Source organism: Xyrauchen texanus, chromosome 12 (assembly GCF_025860055.1).
Source record: "Xyrauchen texanus isolate HMW12.3.18 chromosome 12, RBS_HiC_50CHRs, whole genome shotgun sequence".
NCBI lineage: Eukaryota > Metazoa > Chordata > Actinopteri > Cypriniformes > Catostomidae > Xyrauchen > Xyrauchen texanus.
Genome location: NC_068287.1, coordinates 39,836,070 through 39,854,583, shown reverse-complemented (window position 1 = coordinate 39,854,583; position 18,514 = coordinate 39,836,070). Strand labels below are relative to the sequence as shown.

Sequence of the window (18,514 nt, the reverse complement as noted above, 5' to 3'; positions counted from 1 at the left end):
CGATTAGTTGTTCTCGTTCTCAGCGGCGTGTGTGGTAAGTTGTGCGTGGATCATGGAGAGTAGCATGAGCCTCCACATGCTGGGAGTCTCTTCGGTGTCATGCACAATGAGCCACGTGATAAGATGCACCGATTGATGGTCTCAGAAACAGAGCAAATTACAATTCATGTCTTTGGGAGTTCAACTTTTTTAATGAGGAAGAAATTACTGAGTACACCTTTATCTTTGTTGGACGAAGGAAGCAAGGAATTCAAATTAAGTACACAACTGATCAGACTAAAATCAATGAATAATACCATTTAATTTGTATTTTTAAAAAAATTAAAAAATCGTTAACATGAACATTAAGCAATGTAACGCCAATGACACGTTTAAATTAACCATGTGAAAAAATTACATATGCACATTTGAGGAGCATCTTCAGAGATTATATTATTAAAACATCCATTACGAAAGAGCGCAACGGTTAACTACAATGTTACGACAGTAAATCGCCGTTTGCGGATACCTGTCACTACAAACGGGGAGAGCCGTAAACAGACAGCTACAGGTCGCAACATTGTCCGTGGCTTCTCCAAAGAGCATAGAAGCTTCTTTACTCTTTGGCTTGTCTTATAAAACAGCAATTTTATCGTAGTAAACTCCACAAATAGTTCACTCCAAAATAAGTTTTATGTGTGTTTAAAACTATTGAAGATTGGCGGACAGGCGGTAAATTCATTGTGAATTTGAAAAATAAAGTTATGAGCTTTTCCCTCACCAAAGCTGTTTATTCAGCATACTGAAGCATCTCCTCCATAGACATCCATTAAGAAAAACGGCCTTTTGTCCCTTCAGCAGTGTACCGCCCATATAATGGCTATAGGACCGCAGCATTATGCTTTAATTTGTTTAATTTTATTTTGTTATATTTATTATAATGTATTTTTTTAGTTCAATTACAGTACAATGGAAAAAGTACAAAGCAAATATAAGGCATTGTGGTACAGTTCAGAGTATGTGAAACCGAGGAAAACAAAAACTAAAAATGTACATGTAAAAAAGTAAATAAATAAAAAAAATACAATAAAAATACTGGGATCAAAAGTGCTATATAGGTAGTTACATGAATTTGAAAATCTTTGACATTTGTATTGTTTTTATTAACATTTTGTTTTGTGAAATGGTTTCAAAGTATATTGTGAGATCAATATTACAAAAGGTAATATATGGGGGTTTCTTTTGAGTTATTTTTGTCTCATAAATATAAAACTTAATAATTAAAAATAATTAAAAGATAAAAAATAAAAGAATGTAATTTTGTTTTTCAGAAAAATCTGGGTTTTGAAAACAACAAAGTAAAATGCCATAAGGTTCTAAATTAAGAGTTTTGTTTACTTATTTTTTGTCATGTCTATTTAAGAGCAATAAAAAAAATAAATGTTCAATATCTTCAAATTATGCATTACAAAAAGTACATTTATCACAGTCTGAATATATCTACTATTGGCTGCATTTACAATATAACATCTATGAAGTTATGCTGTTTTATGTAGAATGATTCTGACCTCTTCTTCCTCTGACCTTGGAAGTTCTTTTCCACACCTTTTTGTATTTTTAAAATACAAGTTTGTCACATTGATAACAGCAATGAAATGATATCAAGGGAAATTCATTTTTTAATTATTTAAATTATTAATTATTTTATTTAGCATTTTTGCACACTTGTTAGGTCTTGCACTAATGCTTGACCTGAGAACATTAAATGAGTACAAAATAAATACCTAAATAACTGTAAATGTCAAAGAAGTGGTGTACCAGATTCAAAAATATTTTCTAAATTAAAAAAAAGTTTATAGAATGATACCATTTAAATTGAGTTTCTTGACTATTTCATGACAGAAAAGTCAAGGGACATGTTCGTCATCATATTTTGATAATGACTCCGGTCGTGATTAATATTTGTAGTTAATAATTATAAATATCTGTACATTCTATAAGCTGGCAGTGAGAACAGTATTCACCATGAATAAGATGAGACCAAATGCTTTTTCATGTGGGATGTGTTGGGAAATTTGTATATTTAAATAACATTGCATTCAGAAATATACAGTGTTGAATTCAGAACTTTGCATGCTAATCTTTTATTAAAGATGAATGCAGTGACAGATCAAATGCTTAATTTGTTAAAGTTGTGTATGTTATACATTTCTCCTACATGGGTATGTATGCAACATCAAATTCACATTGTACCCATTACATTTATATAAAAATATCAAATAAACTGTATATTGATTCTCATTGTATGTGGTTTTAATTGCATACTAGAGGCTTCATGGAAATATTTAAAATGGCTGTGTTCGGAATGGCATACTATTTATGGCAGAAATGGTACAAGTAGTATGATGGTATGCCATTCTGAACTCAGCCACTATCTCTATTGAGCTCATGGCTGTTTTCCTTTGCCCTCAGAAATCACATGTTCTGGTGCAGCCTTGGTGAACCACTCAGCCCACGCCCCATCATACAAACACACGCCCGGGTGGCCGCACAGATGAGCAGCGAGGGCGATGTGACAGGCGGTCACACCTGAGCCACATGTAACCCAGAATGGCTTCTGCAGGTCAACCCCAGCCTGCTGGAAGAGCTTGGTGAGTTCATCTACAGGAAGTTCCAGACCTGATGTTGAGTCCATGAAGCTGGTAAAGGGCATGTTAACAGAGCCAGGGATATGACCAGGCTCTGTGTCTGGGATAATAAGAAAGAAAGGGAGATAAAATACCTGAAGGGTTAGTTCACCCAAAAATTTAAATTCTCTCATAATTTACTCACACTCATGCATCCCAGAAATATATGACTATCTTTCTTCTGCTGAGCACAAACAGAAATGTTTAGAAGAATACAGTATCTCAGCTCTGTAAAGTAAGTAAATTGTGTCCAGAACTTTGAAGGACCAGAAAGCACATAAAGGCAGCATAAAAGTAATCCATATGACATCAGTGGTTAAAACAATGTCTTCAGAAGTGATATGATAGTTGTGGTTAGAAACAGATCAATATTAAAGTCCTTTTTACTATCAATATCCACTTTCACATTTTTCTTTTGTTTTTGTCCATTTGCATTCTTTGTGCATATCGCCCACTACTGGGCAGGGAGGAGAATTTATAGTAAAAAAGGACTTAAGGCCAAAACATTCTCTATGTAAGTGCGATAACTTGGCCAACGCATTGCCAATGCGCAGTCCAGCTGAACATGCCTTCCTGTGTTAACCGTGGTGGAACAAACCTCAGTACTCAAGGGGGCTATACAGTTACCTTCAAACATCTGTGCCATTAAACTGGATGTGTTGTTATTTTGACTTCAACTTATTCTCTACAAAATAAATATTCTTTAAATATTCTCTAGAAACTGTTGCTCCGCCATGACAGTAGTTGAGTTGAAAGAGAAAACTCAACATAGAAGTGGACAGTTCTACGCGTTGAGTTATGAATTGCGCTTTGACACATTTCAGAACGCAACGACGTGTAAAATCGAGCTTGCGTTGCATGATGCGTCTGCGTTCACGTACTTGCGTAAAGTATGTTTTGGCTCTTAAATATTGATCTGTTTCTCAGCAACACCTACCATATCACTTCTGAAGATGTGGATTTAACCACATTTAACATATGGACTACTTTTATGCTGCCTTTATGTGCTTTTTGGGGCTTAAAATTTTGGGGTGCATTTACTTGCATTGTGAGGAACTACAGAGCTGAGATATTTTTCTAAAAATCTCCATTTGTGTTCAGCAAAAGAAAGAAAGTCATAAAAATCAGGGTGAGTAAATGATAATTTTTAGGTGATCTATGCCTTTAAATAGTTCTGCCGTATGATTGTTATGAAGTATCAGGTTAAAAACATTTGGTTTAAAATGGTTTTAAATTATGTCACACTGCAGAAATCAGTAGTTACTACTTGAAATGTCAAGTAAACTACCAATTATGCTGTATTACGGCAAAGAATAAAGGCTATCACTAGTTCAACTAGAAAAAGGGGTAAAGTGCATGTTTTCCTAGACTAAATTTACAGAAAATAACAATCCATACTTACTTGCTCTTGGCTCAGGTTCAACTCCACGAAATCTCCCATTGGCTCTAGCGTCAACAACTTGACATTTCTGTGTTTTTATGTTCTTCAGAACGTCCTCGTAAGTTTTGACCCATGACCCCTTTAAGCAAGCATTGAACTCGGTGCGCTCTGGTTCAGTGTACTGCTCGGTAACGGGATGACCCTCCCGCAACCAGTTCTTGAACCCTCCGTCCAGAACTGACACCGAATTATGTCCAAAAGCCCTAAACATCCACCATACCCGTGGTGCAGAAAACGAGCCAAAGTCGCTGGCATCGTAAACGACCACATGCGTGTTGTTCCCTATGCCCAAATTACCGACGTAGTCTGCAAACTCGCCCTCGGTGGGCATCATGTGATCAAACTCGGAGCTTTTGTCACAACAACCGTCGATGTCGAAAAACGAAGCTCCGGGGATGTGAGTTTGTTGAAACTCGGCCCTCGCATTACGTTTCACTTTAGGTAAATACCAAGACGTGTCTAATATTCGCAAATTTGCTCCCACGCGGTTGCTTCTGACGGCGTCCGCGAGCCATCGCGCTGCTACGAGAGCTCGTGCCTGGGCAGCCATGGCACTTACTCGCTCCCCTCCGGTACAACCGGGTTACAGCAGTTCAGGGTGCAAAAAGAGTTTAATAAACCAGACGGTCCAGATTGATCCCGCTAATGTGGCATTTCGCGATTGAAAAAACAAAATCACAAACAGTTGTTTTTAGCGATTGAAATGAACATTTATGCTCTTGGATATAGCTAGTGTGAATAACTCTGTAAATGTCATGATTATTATTATATCGTGAAGTTCAGCTATGCTTCCGCATCAGGGTTTATCTCAGTGGCAGAGCATTTGACTGCAGATTAAGGGGTCAATAACGTTTTCTGTGTCAAGTAAGTCAAAATTGCATAATGTCAACAAACCATAAACCTCCAAAATGACTGTAAAAATGACAATATATACAACTTTACAGGTCAACTAATACAATAAAGTAAAAGTGAAGCTTAAAATTCTATAAAAGCACTTGCATTAATTCTTCTGTTACAGAAGAATTAATGCAAGTGGTTTTATTGAAATTTAAGCTTCACTTTTACTTTAAACCCACTAAAAATGGTCCCCCATTCACTTCCATTGTAAGTGCCTCCTTGGAACCCAGATGTTTTATTTTTTTTCCTTCGAGTCAAAATAATTTTTTCTGGTTATCAACATTATGCCACAAACGTTGTCAACTGACCTTAACTTGTACTGAACCAGTAAAAAAGTTAATTGTACAATCAAACATGTAAATATTAATGCTCTAGTCTAGCTTATAAATAAATACAATTTATGATTGTTTGTTATATTTAGTTGAAAACCATGTCATATTTCAGCCTATTTGCTATTTTGAGTAAATTTCACTGGTAAATAAAATAAGTATATTGTACTTAACTTTTTTTGAGGTTGGTGTTCCCAGCATGCACTGGGCTTGCATAATGAATACATTTATTTACCACCATTTTTATTTTTGTTTTGTCTGAAATTCATTTTCTACTTAAATTTGCCTATTCATGATCAACCTGAACATGTTTTGTGCACCAAGTGTTGAGCAAGTCTTGTTTCTATCACAAGTTTTGCAGGAGAATCTTGTCTCATAGACCACTTAGCCATTTTACCACTTCTCTGTGGGAGACTTCTGTCATATTATACATGATTAAACGTGTGTTTGAAGGGGAAGTTAATAACGTAACCAAGTTTTACAAAGTTAATTTAATTATCATGTAAATCATTCAAGTAAATCAAGAAAGTCACTTTGGATAAAAGCATCTGCCAAATGAATAAATGTTAATTATATTTGTAAATCTCTATAAAAAAAATGTAAGTTAAATTTACTCACTTTAATCAATATTATGTCATGAAGTAGATTTTACTTAATTTTGTACCATTAAGATTTACTCAAAAAAAAATTAAACGAGCAGATTGACAACAAAATGTAACTCAGTTCACAGGACCCACAGAATTCAGTTCTCCCCGGTACAAATAGTGTCAGTCACTATGGTTTTCTTACCTTAAGGGGATTCTTGCAACCAGCTGCTAGTAAATATGTTTGTTGAATTTATCAAAAGCAGTCTTGACGGGGCCTGGGTAGCTCAGCGAGTATGACCCTGACTTCCACCCCTGGAGTTACGAGTTCAAACCCAGGCTGTGCTGAGTGACTCCAGTCAGGTCTCTTAAGCAAGAAATTGGCCCGATTGCTATGGGGTGTCTTCTGCCACCCGGACTGAGGTGAGTAACCATGCCACCACGAGGACCTACTAAGTAGTGGGAACTGGGCATTCCAAATTGGGAGAATAAATTAATTATTTCTCTCCAGAGCTCTCATGTTACCACTACAAGTGCTATGAGTTTATGTGAGATTTGTCTACGTGGTTGTCGTGTATGAATATGGGATTATTTATGGACAATATTTATACACTTATATCTAAAATGTACTGAAATATGGCATGTCTAGGCTTAAATTTGGGATGGTTGAATAGTGTTAGAAATTAATCATCAAAATATATCCTAAACGTCAATTTAGGAAGTGGCCCCTTTACCTGAAATTAGTGCCCCTTATCTACTCTTCTCTGGTAAAATGACCCAGCAACTAAATAGCATATAAATGTCAATTAGGTGACTTTGCAAATCACAGCAAATTTTCTTATAGAGACCATTCATTTATAATTAATTATACATTATTATAAATATTTGTCTTATTTAAACCTTATTGAAAATTAGCCAATAGAATGTCAGTACACTTATTTTCAATTTTCTCATCCAACCGCTGTAAAAGAAATTCCAACATGTCAAGTTTAAAATTATTTACCATGATAGGCTGTTCTTACAGGACCTTATCTGACCCTTTTTAGTGGATGGCCCAATTGATGGTAGGCCCTACATTTATGCTCTGTTTAGTAAAGCACTGAATATGAATGAATGAAATATATGAGCTAATGTTTTACACATTTTTACTGGCTGCATGGGTTCATTGATTGCCTCTCAGTAGATCAGACATGACAATAGAATTTTGCATTATTATTGCAAAATCTGGCCTCTAAAACAGGAGACACTGTTTTTGTCAGTTTTTAATGTTGATGATAAACAAATTAAAAGACATTCAGGGTACTTTATTCAGGGTAATTTATTATTATATTTTGAAAAACATGTATTGAAGTAATCATGAAAAAGAATCTTATAATTCGATTTTTAAATACTAGCAAGACTATTTGAATTCATATAATGTTCAAAGAAAAAGTGTTAAAAAAAGAATAAGTGAAGAAATAGAGAGAGAAAAAGAAAGGCAACAATGTTTTGATAAGTGCAATATTTAAACTCAGTAATACTCCCAAAAGACTATCTGTTCCTACAAAAAATATATCTTAAGCCAAAACAAAGAATAAAGAATAATAACTGTAGCAGATACTAATTTACACCAAGCAGTGTATCAGTCAAATCCATATCAAGGCCAGCTCAAATCTAGGCATACTGTAAAACAATTTCTATCATCAGACAATTGTAAAACATTTAACCATCTTTAGTGTAGCTAAAATTAATTATACAGTATCAAAGCTGATATAATCATGATTACTTTGAGTTTATTTGGTATTGACTCCATAGCTATAACCCTGCAAGTATTTCAAAACATAAATTCCTTGGGCCTCATTTATAAAATGTATGTATGATCAGATTCAATCCCAAATTCAATGGATATGATCCTACATCAAAAATGAGGAAACAAATCGGGGTTTATAAAGTCAATAATTAATGTAAAAATGTCCTTATGCGTATGTCAACTGACAAGCGTGCATACTAATGTTTTTTTTTGCGTTCATGCTCCGGTGTGCTGTGCACACTGACTTGATTTGTTTTACTTTTAGTGATGAAAATACGAATAGTCAGTGACTTAATGAATTTATTAATAAATGTGTGAGAATGGGGGGAAAACAACAATAGTCTGAAATTTAAAACTGATTTTTTAATCAATTCATCCCTCAATTTAATGTTGTTGAGGACATACTGTAAATAAAAACTGATGATTTGACTAAAATACTCAAGTGCAGTGTAATCAATGGCAAGAACAAGCTGAGGAGAATAGCGGGAATAGCATGTGAGTGTTGTTTATACAGAATGTATAAATGAGGCCTCTTGTTTTTGTAGAACATCTTTGCACATTATGTAAAATATGACCAAGACACTTTAAGGCATGTACTTTTTGGCCTTTAGTCTGGGTATGATTTGCATGTCCCTGACATCACTGTGCTTCAGAAGCCAGCATAAGTATCTCTCTGTGCCCATACCCCATCCACTTGTTGAAAGAGGGATGACTTGACGTATGTTGATGTACCATTTGTATGAGTCTTCAGGTACTGCATGATGTTGTAAGGCCTCTCGAACCATGTCGGGTGTGGAGTGACGTTCTCCGAGCCCTACTGTCTCCCCTAATCCAAAGAGAAGGTCAGCTGCCTTGGCTTTGCTCCTGCTTGAACCTTCTACATACGCCTGGTAGAAGGGCACTCCAAGATGATCCATTTCTGTCAGCCAAACAGCACCTCCATACTTCTCAATCAGGACTTTTTCTCCTTTACGGGTTAGTTTTCTGCCAAAATGGGGTTGTCCCTCCTGAACCCACTCGAGGCAATCAGATGAAGGCATTATGTGAATGGCTTGGTCCAAGGTTACTCTTGGAAGGGGCCTATCTAAATTCCTCAGCAGTTCTTGAGCATGGGATAGTGTACCAGCTGCATTTAAGATAATGTTGGAATGTTCCTTTAGCATTGCCTGAGTCAAATGGGCAACATAGCTTTCAGCAATACTCATAGCAGCATCCATGTCACCAAGGAGCTCACACTCAACATGGTAGAACTGGTTGAGATGTGTAGCATCAGGATCCTCCCCTCTGAAACTGGGTGACACATAGTAAGCCCCGGGAAGACCATCCTGAAACCTTAGAAAGTACTCTAATACAAACTGCATTGAGTCAGCCAGATATACATCCTGGCCCAGCATGTTGACAAACACAGGCTCAGAATCTGACCCCAGGCCCATTGGAGAGGAAATTGTGTCAGTTGTGATTGGTGTCAATGCATAAGCATACTTGCATTTAGTGTGGAAATACTCTACTGTGCTATGAAACAGAGTGTTTTGGATTTGAAAGAGACTGCGATACCATTTGCTCTTGATGGCTGATGTTGCGTGAGTCTGGGGGTTTTCCCAGGACCGAGAGGGAGTAGTTTTTGTGATCTTCATGTAGATCTCTGTTAGGTCCTCTGTGCTGGCTGGGGGACCATCTATAGATGTTACATATCCTGCATAAGTTGAGCAGAACTGAAAAGCCACAGCTGGAGGCTTTAGGCCATTGGACTGAGGTACTAATGGAATCAACTTTGCATGAGCATAGTCGATTTCAAAGCCTTCAAAAATGAGAGCAACACCATGGGCATTTATTCCCCCTTGCACAAGATGAGCAACCTTTCGTGTTGCCACAATTAGGGCTATGTAATCACTCTCATCCAGACAAAAGATGTCACTGGGAAGTGGTTTTCTTGGTACTAGAACTGTAAGGCCTGGTGCATTTGGAAATGGAGTAAGGAATGCTACATGTTCACTGTCTTCCCAAACACGCCACTGTTGCTCTTCACCGCGGATGATGCGGGGGAAAAGGCCACTATTAGAGGGTTCTCCATGGAAATCAAAGCAAGAAGGAGCATTGGGTGTCGGGAGTTGAGAGCGAATCTTTGCCTGCAACTGGTCAAGATAGGTATCTTCACAACGTGGACCACTTTTGGAGCTACAGTAACCAGGGTCATAAGAATTGAACTCTATTTCCTCTGCTAGGTGTGGCTTCCAGTTGGGTTTTAGGCCATGTAGAGGCAAGACTTTGATGTAAGCAGGCTTTTCAAGTTCTGGCATGGACACAAGGGCACAGCGATGCACACCAAGCTTCTCACATAGTAGATGAGCAACTGTCTTTGCCCCCTGCAACATTGTTATGTAGTCAGGTACCGCTAACTGAAAGATGCTACTAGGCCCATTTAGGGTCTTTCGAGTGAGGACCGTGGCTCCTGGGGTCCAAGGATTAGACTGTAAGTGAGCTACGAATTCATCTGTTTCCCAAATTACATTTGAAAAGCTCTTCATAGGCCTCAAAACCTCAGTTCGAGGAATGCCATTGACCACTGAACCAACAAACATCACCCCAGCATTGGTTTCAATAACGGCTTCACCTTGATGTTCCACAGCAATAATTCCAGCACACTTGTCTTCAAGATCATCATGGATTACTTCCCTACAAGCCTGTCTGAGACTGTAACCTTTGAGGTTGTATAAACTGGCTACCTTGTGAGCAACTGTTTGGCGCAAGAAGGCATCACCATCACCAGAACATGTTACTGCAAGTTTCTCATCTGCATATATTCCTGCCCCCACTATAGCCGTGTCACCTACTCTGCCTTTCCACTTGCCAACTAAACCTCCAGTGGATGTGGCTGCTGCTAACTTGCCCCACTTATCCAGTGCAACTGCACCAACAGTTTGAGGATGGTTATTTTTGCCAGCACCTGACTTCATAATCAATTCCTTGTATCTCACATCAGTGTCAAAGTACTTAGATTTCAGTGTTGTTTCGTTCTCTCCAAGACTGTCCAGAAACTCTTCTGCACCTTCTCCCATCAGTAATGAATGCACACTCTTTTCCATAACACAACGGGCTGCTTTTATTGGGTTTTTCACTTTACGAAGGCAAGCAACTGATCCAGAGTTCTTCCCATGTCCATCAACAATAGTGGCTTCCATTTCGTGCTCTCCATCCTTGTTATATACTGATCCCTTGCCAGCATTGAACAAGAAGCAGTCCTCCAATGCAACCACACTTCTTTGAACTGCATCCAGACTACTACCTCCACGACTGAGCACTTGTGCTCCAAGAGTTAGAGCTGTTTGAAGGGCAAATTCGATGACCCCAGTCACCTTGTGATTCAACATAATTTCCTCCCCTGCCCCACCATGAATCATCAAAATGAAATCTGGCTTGATTTCACGAGTATTGTTTGAAGCCAGAGAGGCTTGGACTATTGTTTTGTTTTGTTTTTGTGTTTGTTTTTGCTCTACAACTCTTGCTACATCTTCCACTGGAGATCTATTTACTAGTCTGTCTTCATAGTCTTGCAGTAGACAGTCAATGGCTCCCATCTGACCAGCAATGGCATACCTTAATGCCAGGAGCAATACTACTTTTAGATTCAGCTCAAGTCTTTCTTTGAGGCTTCCCAAGACATTTGCAAAAGTACCCTTTCCATTCAGCACAAGACGTACTTTGTCCTTCTTGCCTAGGTATGTGACAGCCAGCTGATCTGTAGCGTACACGTTACCAACAGCACACTCAACTCCCTCCATCAGATCGGATCCAGTCAAGTAGATGGATGGGCATCCAAAAGGATCCAGAAATTTCTTGAGTGGGTTATCTTGAGACATACATCTGCGCAGTGCTGCTATATGAGGTCCTACACCAAGGCCAACTTTTGTGGCTTTGATGAGATTTTTGTGCTCTAAAAAAGCTAGATGAAAGAGATGAAAAAGCTTGTTTGTGTACAACGGAACATTGTCTGGACCAATGCAGGATGCCAAAGCTGTAACAAGCTGGCAAGATCTCACAGTTGTTGAGTAAGTGGGATCACAGCGACCATGTTTGAAGTGACGCATGTGAGTTGGTGTCACCATGATAAGTCTAGTAGCTACTTCCCCAAGTGTTTGCCTGAGGGACAGCTGCAAAGTGAAATTAATCCATGCATCATATAAACCTCTGTGACCCCTTAAGGTGGTGAACACATCTGGATAAGATGAAACTTCAAAAGTCAGGACAGATTGGGTTGTTTGTAGTAAGCTAGAAGGTGACTGATCTGGTATAGTTATGCCTTCAAGTGGAATTTTCAGAGGCTTAGGATGAAACGAACCAGCATTTGAAGGGGGAGCTAACTCATTGGTCTGGGTTTTAATTGTTTCTATGTTTTGGGATTCTGAAAGCTGCCATAGACGTTCAACCACAAGTCCAGCAACCATTCCATCCAGGGCACTATGCTCGAACAACATTCCTGCTTGACCATCTTTGAAAACCACCAAGTTTACCACCTGTTGATGAAGAAGGTCAATAGTTTTGTCATCCTGCCATTTATATCTGAATATTACAGTCAATTGTTTCTTAATCTCTAAATATTGATTTGTTTTTATCTTATTTAAAAAGCATACAAGTATTTTTTGACTACATTATCGACAAATTATGATGCAACCTATCAGCAACTGCTAAATGGGGACAGTTCACCCAAAAATTAATGTGCTTTTCCTCATTTACTCCAAATGAAAGTCACTCATGAAACACCAAAGGAAATGTGAGGCCGAATGTTAGCTGCATAGGAAATGATGCAATAAAACTGAATGGAAAGTGAATGGTGAATTAAAAGTGAATCCATTTGTAAGTTGCTTTAGATGAAAGAGTCTGCTAAATGACTAAATATAAATGAATGGCGACTGAATTTAACATTCATTCGAGATTGAAATAACACACGATGTACATGATGATAGAATTTTCATTTTTGGATGAACAATCCCGATATAATTACACTGTAATAATTTTCAAAGTGTTTATCATAAAAATCCCCCCTTTTACTTACCTTATCATAGTATCTCAAACATTTGCCTTCTCCTTCTCCTAGGCGGACAGCATTGAGTATATCTGCAAGATTAGCTGGTGCTGGGCAGTCTTCCAGGGACAGGGCCAGAACTGCGCTCTCCATCATATGCAGCGATGCTGCTGCTTCGCCCTTTTCTTTTAAGATATTCATTCTCACAGCATGCCAGGCTTGACGATGAAGAGAAGACAGACCACAAATAGTAGATGGGTCTTGATCAGGGCTTGATGCTGGGTGACTCACTGCATGGACCAATTGGGCATAGATGTCATTGAGAGGTAAAGGAGACAGAGATTCCCCTGAACTTGGCTGTCTTAAAATTTGGATTGGAAATATACCTCCTTGACAAATCAATATGGCATGAAGGCTGTCTTGGTACATCTGGAACATGAAGGCAAGTAAACATGTCATCAAGATGAGCAAGTACATCTAAAAATGAATTCATCCTATTGGGAAACAAGTATATATTTACATTAATGCATTTGGCAGACGGCTTCATCCAAAGCGACTTACTGTGCATTCAGAGTATGTATTAGTTCAGGGGTATGCAAATGTTTTAATGCCAAGGACCCGCAATTATGATGTTAACCTTACTAGGGACCCCTTTCCTAAGCTATAAAAGCAGCTACAGTGTAAATGTTTATGTACACTGAACAATTTTTACTCTCTGAGGAAAAGTATTTTATTTATTTATTTTATTTTATTTTTTATTTTTTTTTACAAAATATTTGTTTGTTTTCTACCCAATATTAGAATATTAGAGAAATAGTGAATTTTTTATATTTATATTATATTTATATATTAATATTTGTATAGTGTTTTGTAATATTTGCAATTATTGTTCCAAAGCAACTTTACAGGAAATTGTGCCATAATGAAAAAAAATAATCCCTAGAAAGATTATAAATGCAATTTTATTCAAATTTTCTGCCAACACCATATCATCCCCTTGAGGGGGTGATCACAGTTTGAAAGCCCTTCCATTAGTTAATAATTGACAGTTGCATGTGCTGTTGTTCAGTGTTACATTTACAATAGAGCTGTTTTATAACATCATTACATACATTTGTAGGCCAACCAAGAAGGCTAATTCGCCAAGGGTTCTCTCTGGAATTTACATTGGGCTTTAGAATAGTGTTTTTTGGGTAACATGTTTTAGGTTAAATGAGGGAAAAAAAAGGTTTGTGGTTAACATTACATGAAAAGTCATATGGTCTGCTAACAAGGTGGTACAAAAGACTACAGTGAATACAAAAATTCTCAGATTCGACAAGCACGTAAACTTACATCACTGTGGTAGTTGCAGTAATTATTTAGCAATATTTTAGCAACTTAAAAAAACTAAGTGGTTTGAAAATGAACTTTTTAGGTATGACTATGTGTGCAATTTATTTTGTAGAACAACAACATGAAAGTCTCAAGTGGCTTGAATTAGAATAATTTTTCAGGTTTAAGAATTACAAATTTAACAGCTCTACTGGAGAAAAAAATAAATCAGGAACATAGTTTCACCTTTAGCTCATCTTGGCTCTTGCCTGGTAGGCGACTAGCCGCGAATGCCTGTGATTGTTGCGTTCGCTCAGTTGGAACATCACCTTCCACCAGCAAAGGTTCACTGTACAGCTTACCAACCGCCCACAGTAGAGCTGTAGCCCTCTCTATCTGTGTGCACTCCCCCTTTAGATTAGTGGAGGGCAGGACGGAAGGGATAGCTGTGGAAGTGGGCAGGGGATCATAGCAGGAGAGCAGTCGCTTTTTGAATTCCTCAGTCACCCAGTTCTCACGTCCAGAGGCATGTGCCTTCAGATGTTCTTGGGCTTCCTCGAGTGCATCTCTCTGCTGATAGAGGACATGTTTAAAGTGTTGGTACTGCTCGGGAATTAAAGTGAGCTGAAGCACCCGGCTAGCCTCCTGCAGAGTAACATCCAGTTCTGGAATGGGATAATCAAGTAGCGCCATCCTGAAAAAAAGAGGACAAAACAGTGTAAAAAAATGTAGTTGATATGGCTGTTTTCGAAGACAGTATATGCACATGTAGCTAGTGTATAATACAATGAATAAGTGCAAGTGGTGGAACTTTTAGATCTCAAACACAAATATGTATACAGTGTATTGCATTGGATGGGTGTGTAGAGCAGTTCACAAGTCGTGCGCAGGGGTGTAAAGTAATTGAGTAAAATACTTAAGTACTATACTTGAGTATTATTATCATTCTATTAGTTGAGCTACCGTGCGATTTGATCACTTAAACAAGCTTGTAAATATAGTTGGTTTTGTATTGCAAATGTTAAAATGAGTCATGTGCTTTAGTAAAAGTGTTTATATGTTGTAAGATAGCATTGAGTGAGGAACAGAGCAAAAAGTAAGTGTTTATGAACTGATAATCTTCGGTTTTACTTTTGATTTGAGTGAAAGGGGAGAAAAGTCATTGTTGTTTTAGTGCCTCTAGTGTTCATTTCACCAGGAAATTCATTTAGCAAAAATGTAGTTATTGTAACATGATTCTTTGACCAGGTTGCGAATGCCACTGGGGGAGAAATGTGACATTCGTCAGAGGCAGTAAAAAGGCAACTTAACAAACCAATCAAATGAAACAACATCCTCTCTCACACAGTCTCTTCTCTTGATTTCATTCTAGATGGGGAAAAAAATTACTTTAATGTAGCTATGTAAAATCCAGGGCCGATTTCTCTTCCCAATCCACTCCTGTTTAGTACTATGTTTGAATGATTACCACCAGTGCATTGTGGCACATGACTTCTTTTTTTAAGCTGTAATCCAATTACATTTCCTTTTCCAGCACAAAAAGTAAGTGGTTAGGGAATGGACTTTGACTTTGCAATCATGTTTCAAAGGAATACATTATATCTAAGGATGAGCACCATGATGTCCCACGCACATACTCCAAATTAACTTCTGTCTTGCTACTTTTTACCATGTGGCCATAATGAGTATAGCATGGTATTTGTAAAGCCAGTTGTCATGGGAGTGTGTCTCATGCTGCATGACCCTAGTTGTATAATTTGATTTTGGCTAATTTAACCACATCATGCCTCTGTAATTCTGACCTTTCTTTCTTACATTTATGGGCCCTGATCAAATGGAAGTTCACCTTAAGTAGCTACCTTGATTGGGGGATTAGTAGTCTACCGAATTTGTTCATTTTGAATTGGTGCAACACCACTCAGTAAATAGGATTTCCAGATAGATAGTCTTTAAAATAAATTAATATGAACAGTATTACACATAGGTCTGGACTCTGGAGTAATAATACAACACAAAATAAAAAATATGATCTAAATAAACGCATTATCTGCCTTTGCATACTCTTTATGAAATACAGCAAATAATGCATGATGGCATTTTAAAATGATTGCATTATTAATGACCTGAGAAATATAACTGCTTAGAAATAATCCATGGTACACGGACAGCCTCCAAAAATATTTTAAGAAATGTTATATTTAGAAAAATATACTTTTTATCCCTATAAAACTGTATTTGTAAAATGTAATTCTCTAAGTTTTACATTTTTTTTTTTTTTTACAAAAATATAGAGAAAATAACAATAAAACAACATATAATTTGTATGGTATTCTGTTTCTGCTGCATATGTTCAGATTTTAAAATATTTGTGAAAAAAAAAGCTATTATTTTCAGTATAGCATTTATAGCTTTTAATCTTGAAAATTCAGAGTCGGGAGGTGAATGTATTGTTAAAAAAACACACATAAATTGGGAATATTTACCAAAAGCAAAGGGTAAAATTGTTATATAACTTTATTAGGTGATAACGACATAGACTTGCTTACACATCTGTATCTGATTCATAGTGGAAATGTTCAGGCCATTATCCAATAATATATATTTTACTATGTCATATATTTACTATGTTATTTATGTCATATAATTATTTATCAATAGAAACTAGGTGCTGCTGATGTTTAAAATATTGTATTCCTCTGGTTAGTACAGGACTGTGCTCCGCTTTGGCAGTTAGGTACATATGGTTACACTTTTTAATCCATATCAAACAAACATTACATTTAAATTAGGATATATTAAAAACATGAAATTACCAATATGGAAAATGTTCAGCTTACCTCAGGGCTGTAAAGACTTCTGAAGTATGTGTAGGCTGGTCAATGTGGCGAGAGCTAGAGTGCAGCAAGTTTTTGTTGCGGTGAATAAACAAGAGGGCAGTAATCTGGACCTAGTGATTCCAATTAAGGAATTTAATTTCCTATCTCCCAATAGACGTTGACTGTGTAACAGGCAGATTGCCACACTGACATTCCTTTTCTTTACATGTTAGAAATTAATTAAAAAACAAAGTTCAAGTCTGGTGATACCATGAATGTACTTATCTTATTGCTTGGTAAAATCATTCATTCTTTCAAATTTCAGTTTTTGATAATACTCAATATTAATTCTCAATATGTGTTCCTAGCATACTTATAACAAAGCCATTTCTGTAAGTTGAGCTTTCTAGACTCTCTACATGGAGGCTGCATTTGATTCTTACTAGTATCCTCTGAACATTTTTTGAAACTGTGTTTAAAGATGCTCTTGTTATCTACAGTATATTTCTCATCCCAAAAGGAAACTGCGAATGTATTAATCCAATGTATCTCATGATGTCGTGCGTCAGCCATGCACATCTTCTTTCTGAAGTCTCATCCTAAAATCATTCAAATACCTGCTACATGTGAATCTTGTCCTTGCACTGCCAATTGTTAAAGTTGAATTAGCCATTATTGCTTTATAATCTCAAGCATTAGTAAATCAAAATTTGAGAGTTTAGTGTTACTGAGGCATTTGTGTTACTTGTAATGTTTCTGGCGCTCACTGTTATCAGATTACCTGTAAAGGCCGATATCAGTTGGTGGGAGATTGACGAGGATGAGCAGTTCACTGACATGGGAACCTACAAAATGTCATGTGACTTACTGAGTGGTGAGGATGTCACTTAGCCTTTGCTTGAGTTTTTGTCCTATGTGAGTGTCTCATGGTATCTGAACAAAGAGTGTATTGAGTGTGTTATTCATATGTCTCACGTGAGCATGGTCTAATTGTTTTAAGTGAAATTGCATGTACTCTTGGTGAACAATAACTGTGATTTATTCAGTGCCACTGGTCACACATAATCTCAGTGGATGATGCTATAATGTACTGTGTATATATATATATGTGTGTGTGTGTGTGTGTGTGTGTGTGTGTAAGGAATGTCTTTTTTAAGGGGTTTCAACCAGAGGTCTGTGGATCCGTTAAGAGACTGTAGGGGGTCCCTGGACGGATGTATATATATATATATATATAGCAGAAAAGATTAAGTAGGCCTACTTTCTACATTGAATATGTTAGTTTTAGTGTGAACTTGAAAACATTTCTACAATTGTACTCAATTCAAACATCTCAAAATTAATTCTCTAGCTTATAAGTAAATATCATTAATTATTGTTTGTTATCTTCACAATGCATAATCATGTACCAATCCTAAATTAGAAAACCATGTCATATGTTTTTGCTCTTTGAGTAAATTTCACAGGTAAATGAAATAAGTAAATTGTACTTAACTTTTCAAAGCTGGTGTTCCCAGCATGCAACGGGGTTGAATAATTAATGAGGTTGCATGGTTTCACTTATTGCAAGTTTATTTACACCATTTTTGTTGTTACGTTTAGGAACTTCTGAATTTAAAAGGTTTAACTACTAAAAACATGAACTGTAATTTTGCAAT

The 18,514-nt window shown here is 37.1% G+C and overlaps 2 protein-coding genes across 2 annotated transcripts; both read right to left on the bottom strand.

Moving 5' to 3' along the window:
* Window positions 1–2,211: 2,211 nt before the first annotated feature.
* On the bottom strand, window positions 2,212–4,890 carry LOC127652688 (3-mercaptopyruvate sulfurtransferase-like). Its single transcript, XM_052138988.1, has 2 exons — window positions 4,069–4,890; window positions 2,212–2,727 (listed from the first exon to the last, which is right to left on the bottom strand). Exons 1-2 carry the CDS (start codon window positions 4,655–4,657, stop codon window positions 2,426–2,428), a joined length of 891 nt encoding a protein of 296 aa, XP_051994948.1. The 5' UTR covers window positions 4,658–4,890; the 3' UTR covers window positions 2,212–2,425.
* A 2,342-nt stretch (window positions 4,891–7,232) lies between these two features.
* Window positions 7,233–16,920, bottom strand: si:ch211-256m1.8 (uncharacterized). Its single transcript, XM_052138970.1, has 4 exons — window positions 16,878–16,920; window positions 14,287–14,734; window positions 12,757–13,155; window positions 7,233–12,217 (listed from the first exon to the last, which is right to left on the bottom strand). The coding sequence occupies exons 2-4, from the start codon at window positions 14,731–14,733 to the stop codon at window positions 8,291–8,293; spliced, it is 4,773 nt and encodes a 1,590-aa protein (XP_051994930.1). The 5' UTR covers window position 14,734; window positions 16,878–16,920; the 3' UTR covers window positions 7,233–8,290.
* Window positions 16,921–18,514: the final 1,594 nt, after the last annotated feature.

Bases quoted from the DNA above. Each gene is read 5' to 3' on its own strand.
- LOC127652688 (XM_052138988.1), bottom strand. From the start codon at position 4,657: ATGGCTGCCCAGGCACGAGCTCTCGTAGCAGCGCGATGGCTCGCGGAC. The intron at 2,728-4,068 runs GTAAGTATGGAT...TTATTATCCCAG, and splicing joins TGAACCTGAGCCAAGAGCAA to ACACAGAGCCTGGTCATATC.
- si:ch211-256m1.8 (XM_052138970.1), bottom strand. From the start codon at position 14,733: ATGGCGCTACTTGATTATCCCATTCCAGAACTGGATGTTACTCTGCAG. The intron at 13,156-14,286 runs GTGAAACTATGT...TTCATGTTCCAG, and splicing joins AGAGCCAAGATGAGCTAAAG to ATGTACCAAGACAGCCTTCA. The intron at 12,218-12,756 runs GTAAGTAAAAGG...CTTCATCAACAG, and splicing joins GTTTGAGATACTATGATAAG to GTGGTAAACTTGGTGGTTTT.